This window comes from Oncorhynchus clarkii, chromosome 26, assembly GCF_045791955.1.
Source record: "Oncorhynchus clarkii lewisi isolate Uvic-CL-2024 chromosome 26, UVic_Ocla_1.0, whole genome shotgun sequence".
Lineage (NCBI taxonomy): Eukaryota > Metazoa > Chordata > Actinopteri > Salmoniformes > Salmonidae > Oncorhynchus > Oncorhynchus clarkii.
The window spans coordinates 30,312,524-30,325,310 of NC_092172.1; the positions used below are offsets into that span (position 1 = coordinate 30,312,524).

The 12,787-nt window shown below is 42.9% G+C and overlaps 1 protein-coding gene across 2 annotated transcripts in view; it reads left to right on the plus strand.

Moving 5' to 3' along the window:
* Positions 1-12,787, plus strand: part of LOC139385090 (protein unc-13 homolog C-like) — a 235,673-nt gene that overhangs the window by 172,706 nt on the left and 50,180 nt on the right. For both annotated transcript variants that reach the window (XM_071130138.1, XM_071130139.1), the window contains 4 exons: positions 2,396-2,519; positions 3,585-3,644; positions 4,512-4,592; positions 8,089-8,236. In XM_071130138.1, the coding sequence (XP_070986239.1) occupies positions 2,396-2,519; positions 3,585-3,644; positions 4,512-4,592; positions 8,089-8,236 (413 nt within the window). The remainder of the gene's footprint in view (positions 1-2,395; positions 2,520-3,584; positions 3,645-4,511; positions 4,593-8,088; positions 8,237-12,787) is intronic.

Genomic DNA, 12,787 nt, shown 5'->3' on the forward strand with positions numbered 1-12,787 from the left:
TAATAGGTAACTGCCAAAATAAAGGAAACACAAACATAAAGTGTCTTAACAGGGTGTTGGGTCACCACGAGCCAGAACAACTTCAATGCACCTTGCACAGATTCATAAAGTGTCTTAACAGGGTGTTGGGCCACCACGAGCCAGAACAACTTCAATGCACCTTGCATAGATTCATAAAGTGTCTTAACAGGGTGTTGGGTCACCACGAGCCAGAACAACTTCAATGCACCTTGCATAGATTCATAAAGTGTCTTAACAGGGTGTTGGGCCACCACGAGCCAGAACAACTTCAATGCACCTTGCACAGATTCATAGTGTCTAGAACTCTATCGGAGGAATACGATACCATTCTCCCACAACAAATTCCATAATTTGGTGTTTTGTTGATGGTGATGGATAACGCTGTCTCAGGTGCCGCTCCAGAATCTCTCATAAGTGTTCAATTGTGTTGAGATCTGGTGACTGAGAAAGCCATGGCATACGGTTTACATCGTTTTCATGCTCACCAAACCATTCAGTGACCACTTTTGTCCTTTGAATGGGGTCATTGTCATATTTTGGGGGCAAAGCCATGGTAACCAAAATAATGGCCAGCCAATCATTTTATACATGACCATAAGTATGATTGTAAGTTAATTGTTTAATTAACTCAGGAACCACACCTGTGTGGAAGCACCTGCTTTCAATATACTTTGTATCCCTAATTTATTCAAGTGTTTCCATTATTTTGGCAGTTAGCTGTATATGTGATTGTATACAAATGTAAGCAAGGTTTGATATTATTATGTTTTAGTTAAATATTGTATCTGTTTTGGCTTCTCTACAAATGATTTGTAATATTGTTCCGGCCCCCTGACCATCAATTCAAGAGTCTAGTTGATTATCCCAGTCATAGTAGGTCTAGAGTAGGTCTAGAGTAGGTCCATGCTGTGGAAAGGCAAGATGATAGGGCTCTTTTCCGCATAATAATGAGTCAGGAGATGTTATGGATACACTGGATTCAATATCAATACTGATGTTACTACTCCCCCTGCGGTAGAGGAGAACATACACAAAAATCACAAACACACAAACTGACACACACACACACGTGCAATGAAAAACATGTATTTGTTTTTATGTGTGTACGTGCATCTGCGTGTGTCATTTGTGTCTCTGTATATAGTTAGGGCTTGTGTTTCTCAGCATATTTAGGTGTGTGTGAGTGCGTGCGTGCCTTTGTGTGTTCGTTATTGTTGTAGGTGTTTCTCTACTTCAGAGTGGCAACATCCATATTGATATTCAATCCAGTATTCAACAGGAAGCTGTATGTATTCCAACATTATCTTGTAGGCTATCTTCTCTACTCTGACATCCATCGCATAAGCTGTGTGATTCTCTCTCAGACACTCACGGCAACATCGAGGCCAATGGGGTATTACAGTAGAATCCTCTTAATAATATGCTAAACGAAATCCTGAACCAAGGTTTTCCGTTCACTGAGATTATCACGTGAAGCTGATGCATTTATTCCACATATCATGGCTTTTTGAACTTCACCCTTGATTGTGTTTGATCCTGTTGTCTTCCTATAGGCCCTGTGACGTATGTGGCTTGTGACGTCTGTAACTTTGTTAAAGGGACATTTCATTCATAAATGAAAGTTTGTCAAATGTTTTCAGACCTCTAAAGTAATCTAATTTCTAGATGAAAACACATCCCACGACATCCGTTGTGTAAATCCAGCTATACGCCTTCATCACAAATACATTGCAAAGATAAGCACGGTCTAATTCCCTGTTTTTCCTGGTTTACTCTATTTTTATCTTTGGGCTGGAGGCATGTAGCTGGATCTACACAACAGATGTCGTGGGATGGGGTTTAATCTTGACATTAGACTACTATAGAGGTCTCAAAACATCTCAAAAATGTTGATTTGAAAGTCTAATGATTGTGTTTCTGCTGTGGTTTTACATCTGACTTAGACTGTTGGTTCTGCTCTGTCTCTGTATCTATCTTTGTCTCTATCTCTATCTCTATCTCTGTCTCTATCTCTATCTCTATCTCTGTCTCTGTCTCTATCTCTGTCTCTCTCTGCTCTGTCTCTCTCTGCTCTGTCTCTCTGCTCTGCTCTGTCGCTGCTCTGCTCTGTCTCTGCTCTGCTCTGTCTCTCTCTGCTCTGTCTCTCTCTGCTCTGTCTCTCTGCTCTGTCTCTCTCTGCTCTGTCTCTCTCTGCTCTGTCTCTCTGCTCTGCTCTGTCTCTCTCTGCTCTGTCTCTCTCTGCTCTGTCTCTCTGCTCTGTCTCTCTCTGCTCTGTCTCTCTCTGCTCTGTCTCTCTGCTCTGTCTCTCTCTGCTCTGTCTATCTCTGCTCTGTCTCTCTGCTCTGCTCTGTCTCTGCTCTGCTCTGCTTTGCAGTTTGATTTTATTTGCAAAGATCTGTGAGAAGACGGTGTTGAAACGAGTCCTGAAGGAACTGTGGAAGATCGTCCTCATCACTATTGAGAGAATGATAGTCTTACCACCTCTCAATGACCAGAATGTAAGATGTTATGTTACACACACCAAACACACACACACACCAAACACACATTCAACACCATTGAGAGAATGATAGTCTTACCGCCTCTCAATTGCCAGACTGTAAGATGATATATATAAACACATATGCACGCACACGCACACGCACACGCACACACACACACACACAGAGAGAGAGAGACAGATAGTCCTCACACCTCTCAATGACCACTGTAAGTCATGAAACTATTCTAACCATGATGGGAGAACCTCTTACACTGGAGCAGAAGTAGGTAGCTGTGGTTCTGGAGAGCTACAGGTACTGAAGTGTTTACTTGCCCCCAGCAGGAGCCAAATGAGATAATTGGCCAATATCAGAGCTGGGCTAAATTCTACCTACTATCTGGTCTCCCAGGACTGAAACAAAAAACGATCTAACGGAAAAATCACTACAGTCCAGTATCTGCAACATTCCATGACCGAGGTTGCCTACCTCTGGCTGGAATATCCTCTAGTCTGTAAATGTGCACACACCGACACACTCCCACACACAAATATTTACAAAACACAGATGCACCATAGAGGATATTTACAAAGTTCGGACAAGATGGTGTCTCCTTCTCTCTTTATGTGTCAGTCATGCAGGAAATGTTAGTGACGCCTGGATAGAAGAATGAAAAGGCAAACCTGCTTTTCCAACAGGCAACACTGACAAGGCTGACAACACCCAGAAGGGATGTTCTCAAACACACACACACACACAAACACACACACACACACACACAGTCTTGTATAACTAACCTTGTGGGGAGACACAATTCTGTCCTGATCAAAATTATATTTTCCCTAACCCCTAACCACAACCCTAACCTTTACCTCAAAATCGAACCTTAGCCCTAACCCTAAACTTAATTCTAACACTAATTCTAACTTTAACCCTAAACCCCCTAGAAATACACACACACACATCAAAAACAATATCCTTTACTGTACCACCTTTGTGTTTCCTTTCACATTATATTCAGCATGAAAGTGCTTCAAATGTGTATATATAGGATATAACCCTGTCTGTCTTTTCTCCTCACAGCAAGGAGCCCAGATGATTTTCAGTGCTGCCAAGGACCTGGGACAGCTATCCAAACTCAAGGTAGGTCTGGGGCACACCGTGAGTGAGTGAGTGAGTGAGTGAGTGATAAAAACAGAGTTTAATAGGCAGTTCTGGGTTTTTGCAATCTCTAGTCCGTCAGAGCACAGCTACAGTAAACACACACATGCACACACACTGTTGTGATTATCAAAAGTTGGACTCCCACACAGTACACAACGTACATCCTCCAGAGCAGTAGATCTGTGTTAGTTGGTTAGTTCTCATAGTGATTACATCCAGATTGAGGTCATCTCTGCTAAAACAGCCCACTCCTACCCTAGTCATGCAACTTCACTTCATGCTATAAACCCATGACTAAACTGGCCAAGTCTTCATCATATTACATAATCGTGGTTGCTTTCCAATCTGTCTGTAACACAGATGAACTGTTTTTAATGAAGTCCCTGTATCTCTGCTCCTAAATTAATTATTATTACAGTATTACAGTACGCTTAAAATATGTTAATAAGCAAGGAACAACTATACCATGAACCCACTAGTGGTCAAAATGTTTTTAGCGCTCCAAAGATATGGTACTGTATTCTGGGTGGAATTACAGTACCATTTTGAAATACAGCTATTTCCCCACAATGCTCTATCATTTTTACAGTTGATAATACCTCAAATTAACATTTAAATAACAGTTTTCCATTACAATGTACATAGCAAACTTATCATATGCAGACATCTGAAATGTAATCTCTGTGTGTGTGTGTGTGTGTGTGTGTGTGTGTGTGTGTGTGTGTGTGTGTGTGTGTGTGTGTGTGTGTGTGTGTGTGTGTGTGTGTGTGTGTGTGTCCTCTCCAAGAGGAATGTTATGGAAACATGTTTTGATGAATCTATCTCTTTCTATTCTCTCCGCTCTAGGACCATGTGATCAGAGAGGAAGCCCGTAGCCTGACACCAAGACAGTGTGCAGCCATGGACCTTGTCCTTCCCACCATCAAGGTAATGGAGAGCCCTCGCTCTATCTATCCCTCTCTCCCCCCTCCATCTGTCTCTCCCTCCATCTGTCTAACCCACCATCCCTCTCTCTTTCCATCCATCCCTCCCTTCCTCCATCCCTTTCAGCCTCCATCCATCCCTCCATCAATTCCTCTCTCAATCCATCCATGCCTCCTCCATACCTCCCTCCCTTTCACCTTCCATCCCTACCCTCATTCCTTTCTCCCTCTAACCATCGATGCTTACCTTTCACCTTCCATCCCTACCCTCATTCCTTTCTCCCTCTAACCATCGATTCCTACCTTTCTGTAATGTTGTGCAAAGAGAGATGGACAGGGTTTTAACAGGGTAGTAGGGTTGTAATGAGAGTTTACCTAAAGGATCATTGTAGAGTGGTGACTGTTTTAACAGGATGGTAGGGTTGTAAGGTCTTTAAGAGGAGTAGAGGTGCTGAGAGGAGTCGATGCAGTCAGTACATAGTGCAGTACTTTTGACCAGAGCCCTGTGGGTGCTATTTGGGACACAGACAGGAGTTCAGACCGGGGTCTGTGTGAACACTCAACGCAGCGCCGTGAAACAGAAGCTAATTGATTCCTGCATCTCCATGGACACCAGCTCCCTGTTTAGATCCGTCATGCTGTGGAATTCTCTCCACCAGTATTCCGAGGAGAATGTCCAATTAGAGGAGTTCAGTAATGCTTCCAGGAGACTCTGGCCAATCACAGTTAAGTAATACCTTTAGGTGGAAGAGATACATAGGCTGAATGCAGGACTGATTAAATACTTAAAGGAAGTGAGGGGGGAGAGAGAGGTAGGGAGGGAGAGATGGGGGAGAGAGACTAGCGGAGATACACAGGCTGAATGCAGGACTGGTTAAAGACTTAAAGGAAGAGAGAGGAGAGAGAGAGGGAGGGAAGCAGGGAGAAATGGGGGAGAGAGACTAGCAGAGATACACAGGCTGAATGCAGGACCGGTTAAAGACTTTATGCCTTCAGTAATGAAGGAGAGAGAGGGGAGGGGAAGAGAGAGAGAGGGAGGAAGAGAAATAGATAGGGAGGGAGGGAGGGATAGAGAGAGAGAGAAGGATAGAGACAGAGATAAAGAAATGGAACAAAAAATAATGGAATTCTGAAGAGGGAACATTTGTATGGTGTTAAATGGTTTGAGATAAATGTAACGCGAAAAGCAAAACCAGCATAGATTCCCCATGAAATGTGATTTTTCAGGTGGTGGTGAGATGATAATATGATACACATATCCGTGTATGTGACAAAAAAATGTTTTGTTGTTTATATTATTGTTGGTGTCGTATGGACTAGCTCTTGGAGTTGGTGTTGTGTGGACTAGCTCTTGGTGTTGTGTGGACTAGCTCTTGGAGTTGGTGTTGTGTGGACTAGCTCTTGGAGTTGGTGTTGTGTGGACTAGCTCTTGGTGTTGTGTGGACTAGCTCTTGGAGTTGGTGTTGTGTGGACTAGCTCTTGGAGTTGGTGTTGTGTGGACTAGCTCTTGGAGTTGGTGTTGTGTGGGCTAGCTCTTAGAGTTGGTGTTGTGTGGACTAGCTCTTGGTGTTGGTGTTGTCTGGACTAGCTCTTGGAGTTGGTGTTGTGTGGACTAGCTCTTGGAGTTGGTGTTGTGTGGACTAGCTCTTGGAGTTGGTGTTGTGTGGACTAGCTCTTGGTGTTGGTGTTATGTGGACTAGCTATTGGAGTTGGTGTTGTGTGGACTAGCTCTTGGAGTTGGTGTTGTGTGGACTAGCTCTTGGTGTTGTGTGGACTAGCTCTTGGTGTTGTGTGGACTAGCTCTTGGTGTTGTGTGGACTAACTAGCTCTTGGAGTTGGTGTTGTGTGGGCTAGCTCTTAGAGTTGGTGTTGTGTGGACTAGCTCTTGGTGTTGGTGTTGTCTGGACTAGCTCTTGGAGTTGGTGTTGTGTGGACTAGCTCTTAGAGTTGGTGTTGTGTGGACTAACTCTTGGAGTTGGTGTTGTGTGGACTAGCTCTTAGAGTTGGTGTTGTGTTGGATATGTCTTTGATGGTTTCTCTGCCATTCTTCCCTCATCAACACCTACAGTATGGTATCTTCAGAGTGAATCTGGGTTGTGCCTATTCTGCCGAGGCAGCAGAGCTACAGAGCTTAGTCACAAATGACACTGTATACCCTATGTAGGACTACTTTTGATCAGAAGTAGTTTGCTATAGGTAATAGGATGTCATTTGGAACACAGAGCTACAGCGCTTAGGATCATTTACTCTGAGCAGCTTTGGCTCATTGACTCACCCACTGTTTTCAGTCTGTATCCGATATTCCATAATGCATCAGTGACTGGATTATATCTCAACATGACTTTCTTCTTCCAGAGCCAATGGAGGATGACCTATGAACTCATGAACTCCAGTGAGGTGGAGAGTGTGTGGGGGGGTGGAGTGTGTGTATGTGGCAGGGCTTTAAGCAATTATCCTCTGTCTTAATGCAACAGTACAGAGTACATTTTTATTAGGCCTACTGCTGCCAGCCTGGATGAGCATACATAGTTATTACCTCTCCCACACAGTCTTCCACACAGTCTGGTCTGAAGATGTGAAAAGTACATTAACTCTGTACGTGTTCTATCTGGTCTGAGTGTACCAAAGTTGTATTGGTAACCTCACTCCTCAGATTGAAATGCCTTGAATTGCTAGCTTTTTCAGTGATGTAGCTGGCTCAGGTGTTGTCGAGTGTTTGCAAGACAGAGGACCCGAGATCAAGTAGCAGACTTTAGGGGGGAGGAAGATGTATTGTTATACAAGCAGTTTGACAGCTGTTACATAAGCAAACATGCTTATTATCTCTCCCACACAGTCTCCTATACAGTCAGTCTGGTCAGAAGACTTAAAGGTACAAGAACATGTATGTTTTCAATCTGATCTGAGGAACCAACATTAAAATGAATATGGTGAATGAAGGCTTACCCAAGTAAACTTCAGCCCAGCTTTAACAAAAAGGGTAACCAGGTGCTCAACTGGGGGGACAATTCTAAAAAAGTAGTCCTACCTCCAGGACACTTCAACAGGTGACTATCCCAGAAAAGAAAAAGGATCTGTCTGTCTGCATATATTTTCAATTTTCAATTTGACCTTTATTTAACTAGGCAAGTCAGTTAAAAACAAATTCTTGTTTTACAATGACGGTCTACCCAGACAAAACCCTCCCCTAATAACCCGGACAACGCTGGGACAATTGTGCGCCGCCCTATGGGACTCCCGATCACGGCCGGTTGTGCCCAGGATCGAACCAGGGTCTGTAGTGACACCTCTAGCACTGAGATGCAGTGCCTATGACCGCTGCGCCACTCTGGAGTCTTTTAACATACATATACAGCATTTTTGTTTTACGGGACAGACAAGCAGGCTAAATGTACTGATTATATCTGTTCTCCTTCTGGTCTGAAGACTGAAGACAGTGAATAAAGTGGCTCTGGCTTTCATTCTTTCTTTTTTCCTTTCTCTCTCTCTCTTTTCCGTAGCAATATTTCCACGCCGGAGGAAACGGTCTGAAGAAGACGTTCCTTGAGAAGAGCCCTGACCTCAAGTCCCTCAAATACGCTCTGAGCCTTTACACACAGCCTACTGATGCCTTGATCAAGAAGTATATATGCACCCAAACCTCTCAAGGTAAGGACACTGAGCTAGTAGATATGCACCCAAACCTCTCAAGGTAAGAACACTGAGCTAGTATATATGCACCCAAACCTCTCAAGGTAAGAACACTGAGATAGTATATATGCACCCAAACCTCTCAAGGTAAGAACACTGAGCTAGTAGATATGCACCCAAACCTCTCAAGGTAAGGACACTGAGCTAGTAGATATGCACCCAAACCTCTCAAGGTAAGGACACTGAGCTAGTAGATATGCACCCAAACCTCTCAAGATAAGGACACTGAGCTAGTAGATATGCACCCAAACCTCTCAAGATAAGGACACTGAGCTAGTAGATATGCACCCAAACCTCTCAAGATAAGAACACTTAGCTAGTAGATATGCAACCAAACCTGTCAAGATAAGGACAATGAGCTAGTAGATATGCACCCAAACCTCTCAAGGTAAGGACACTGAGCTAGTAGATATGCACCCAAACCTCTCAAGGTAAGGACACTGAGCTAGTAGATATGCACCCTAACCTCTCAAGGTAAGAACACTTAGCTAGTAGATATGCACCCAAACCTCTCAAGATAAGGACAATGAGCTAGTAGATATGCACCCAAACCTCTCAAGGTAAGAACACTTAGCTAGTAGATATGCACCCAAACCTCTCAAGGTAAGGACACTTAGCTAGTAGATATGCACCCTAACCTCTCAAGATAAGAACACTTAGCTAGTATATATGCACCCAAAGCTCTCAAGATAAGAACACTTAGCTAGTAGATATGCACCCAAACCTCTCAAGGTAAGGACACTGAGCTAGTAGATATGCACCCAAACCTCTCAAGGTAAACACTGAGATAGTAGATATGCACCCAAAACCTCTCAAGATAAGAACACTTAACTATTAGATATGCACCCAAAGCTCTCAGTTAAGGACACGGAGTTAGTAGACATGCACTCAAACCTCTCAAGTTAAGAACACTGAGATAGTAGATATGCACCCAAACCTCTCAAGATAAGAACACTTAACTATTAGATATGCACCCAAAGCTCTCAGTTAAGGACACGGAGTTAGTAGACATGCACTCAAACCTCTCAAGGTAAACACTGAGCTAGTAGATATGCACCCAAACCTCTCAAGGTAAACACTGAGCTAGTAGATATGCACCCAAACCTCTCAAGGTAAACACTGAGCTAGTAGATATGCACCCAAACCTCTCAATGTAAACACTGAGCTAGTAGATATGCATCCAAAGCTCTCAAGATAAGGACACTGAGCTAGTAGATATGCATCCTAAACCTCTCAAGATAAGGACACTGAGCTAGTAGATTTGCAACCAAAGCTCTCAAGTTAAGGAAACTTCCGCTAGTATGTGCACCCTAAGGTCAATTAAGTCAATTCCATTTCAGTCAATTCAGGAGGAAATTCCAATTCCGTTCTTTCTCATAGAGAAGCATTGATGGAAATTGGAATTAGAATTTCAGTTAACTTCCTAACCCTGCTCACAGGAGGCTGGTTAGGGGAGGACGGCTCAAATTGATGACTGGAATGGGATGAAGGGAATTGTATCATGTGTTTGATGAGCTGGATACCACTCCATTTATTCCATTACAGCCATTACTATGAGCCCGTCCTCCCCAATTAAGGTGCCACCAACCTCCTGTGACCCTGTGATAGTTATCCTTGCTTCTCTTACAGTGGGCTGCAGTGTTTTTCCATGTCAGCTTGGTTTCTCTTCAGTTTACCGTGTGAGATGGTTATTGCAGTAATTGCATTTGTCATCTACTGCCTCCTTCAATCCCTTTCTCTTTCTATTTTACTCTTGCTTCTCTCTTTCTCACTCACTCTCTTTTGCTCTCTCTCTCTGTCACTCTCGCTCTCTTTCTCACTCAATCTCTCTCTTTCTCACTCAATCTCTCTCTGTCGCTCTCTCTCTCTGTCGCTCTCTCTCTCTGTCGCTCTCTCTCTCTGTCGCTCTCTCTCTGTCGCTCTCTCTCTGTCGCTCTCTCTCTCTGTCGCTCTCTCTCTGTCGCTCTCTCTCTGTCTCTCTATCTGTCCCCGTTCCATGCTGTGTTTTACTGTGTCTCTGTGGAAGTGTAGGTTTTCTGTTTTCTTAATTAACAGAGTAGAGCTACCTGATGGTCTATCTAGGGCAGTGGTTCCCAAACCTTTTATAGTCCCGTACCCCTTCAAACATTCAACCCCCTCTAGCACCAGGGTCAGCACACTCTCAAATGTTGTTTTTTGCCATCATTGTAAGCCTGCCACAAACATACATTACAATACATTTATTAAAAATACATGTTTACATACACTTAGGGTGGAATAGTTTTTCAACCACTCCACAAATGTCTTGTTAACAAACCATAGTTTTGGCAATCTACTTAATGCATGACACACAAGTAATTTTTCCAACAATTGTTTACAGGCAGATTATTTCACTTATAATTCACTGTATCACAATTCCAGTGGGTCAGAAGTTTACATACAGTAAGTTGACTGTGCCTTTAAACCGTTTGGAAAATTCCAGAAAATTATGTTATGGCTTTAGAAGCTTCTGATAGGCTAATTGACATCATTTGAGTCAATTGGAGGTGTACCTGTGGATGTATTTCAAGGTCTACCTTCAAACTCAGTGCCTCTTTGCTTGACATCATGGGAAAATGATGGAAACCACCCAAGACCTTTGTAGACCTTCACAAATCTGGTTCATCCTTGGGAGCAATTTCCAAATGCCTGAAGGTACCCCGTTCATCTGTACAAACAATAGTGCACAAGTATAAACACCATGGGATGACGCAGCTGTCATACAGCTCAGGAAGGAGACGCATTCTGTCTCCTAGAGATTAATGTACTTTGGTGCGAGAAGTGCAAATCAATCCCAGAACAACAGCAAAGGACCTTGTGAAGAAGCTGGAGGGAACAGGTACAAAAGGATCTATATCCACAGTAAAACGAGTCCTATATCGACATAACCTGAAAGGCCGCTCAGCAAGGAAGAAGCCACTGCTCCAAAACCGCCATAAAAAAGCCAGACTGCGGTTTGCAACTGCACATGGGGACAAAGATCATACTTTTTGTACAAAATCGTACAAAAATAGAACTGTTTGGCCATAATGACCATCGTTATGTTTGGAGGATAAAGGGGGAGGCTTGCAAGCCGAAGAACACCATCCCAACTGTGAAGCACGGGGATAGCAGCAGCATGTTGTGGGGGTGCTTTGCTGCAGGAGTGACTGGTGCACTTCACAAAATAGATGGCGTCATGAGGAAGGAATATTATGTGGATATATTGAAGCAACATCGCAAGACATCAGTCAGGAAGTTAAAGCTTGGTCACAAATTGGTCTTCCAAATGGACATTGACCCCTAGCATACTTCCAAAGTTGTGGCAAAATGGCTTAAGGACAACAAAGTCAAGGTATTGGAGTGGCCATCACAAAGCCCTGACCTCAATCCTATAGAACATTTGTGGGCAGAACTGAAAAAGCATTTTTGAGCAAGGAGGCCTACAAACCTGACTCAGTTACACCAGCTTTGTCAGGAGGAATGGGCCAAAATTCACCCAACTTATTGTGGGAAGCTTGTGGAAGGCTACCCAAATTGTTTGACCCAAGTTAAACCATTTTAAGCCAATGCTACCAAATACTAATTGAGTGTATGTACACTTCTGACCCACTGGGAATGTGATGAAAGAAATGAAGGCTGAAATAAATCATTATCTCTACTATTATTCAGACATTTCACGTTCTTAAAATAAAGTGGTGATCCTAACTGACCTAAAACAGGACATTTTTATTAGGATTAAAAGTCAGGAATTGTGAAAAACTGAGTTTAAATGTATTTGGCTAAGGTGTATATAAACTTCTGACTTCAATTGTATATACAGTACAAAATCCATGTGTACGTGTCTGCATATTGCGTATGCCATCGTGTGTGTGTATCCATTGGATGTGCTTGTGGAAGCAGAGCAACTTGTGTCGTCGACAGGTGCAGGTGTAGTACTGCTGGTAGTAGCAGTACTACTAGTAGAGCTGGTATGTGTCTCTATGGACGCGGTTCTGCCTTTTATTACTTTTTTTAACCATTAAGCAATTTTCTATCCAACGGAATGAGCAGCAACTACATTTGGCTACATACGGACCAGTACTGGAATTCTCGCATTTGACTAGGCTACCTGTATTTGACTAGGCTACCTGTATTTGACTAGGCTACCTGTATTTGACATTGTGTTGTTTTTTTCGCTGAACACTAGATCATTTAATATACTTCCCATCCTACCATCCCTAACCTTATTGGAGTAAACTAACGATCCTACCATCCTAACATGATTGGAGTAAACTAACGATCCTACCATCCTAACATGATTGGAGTAAACTAGCGATCCTACCATCCTAACCTGATTGGAGTAAACTAACGATCCTACCATCTTAACATGATTGGAGTAAACTAGCGATCCTACCATCCTAACCTGATTGGAGTAAACTAACGGACAATAAATATTCTACTGCTACAACTATCTTAACTCACATCTACAGTACCTGTAGTTAAATAATTATACATATGTGCTGGATTTTC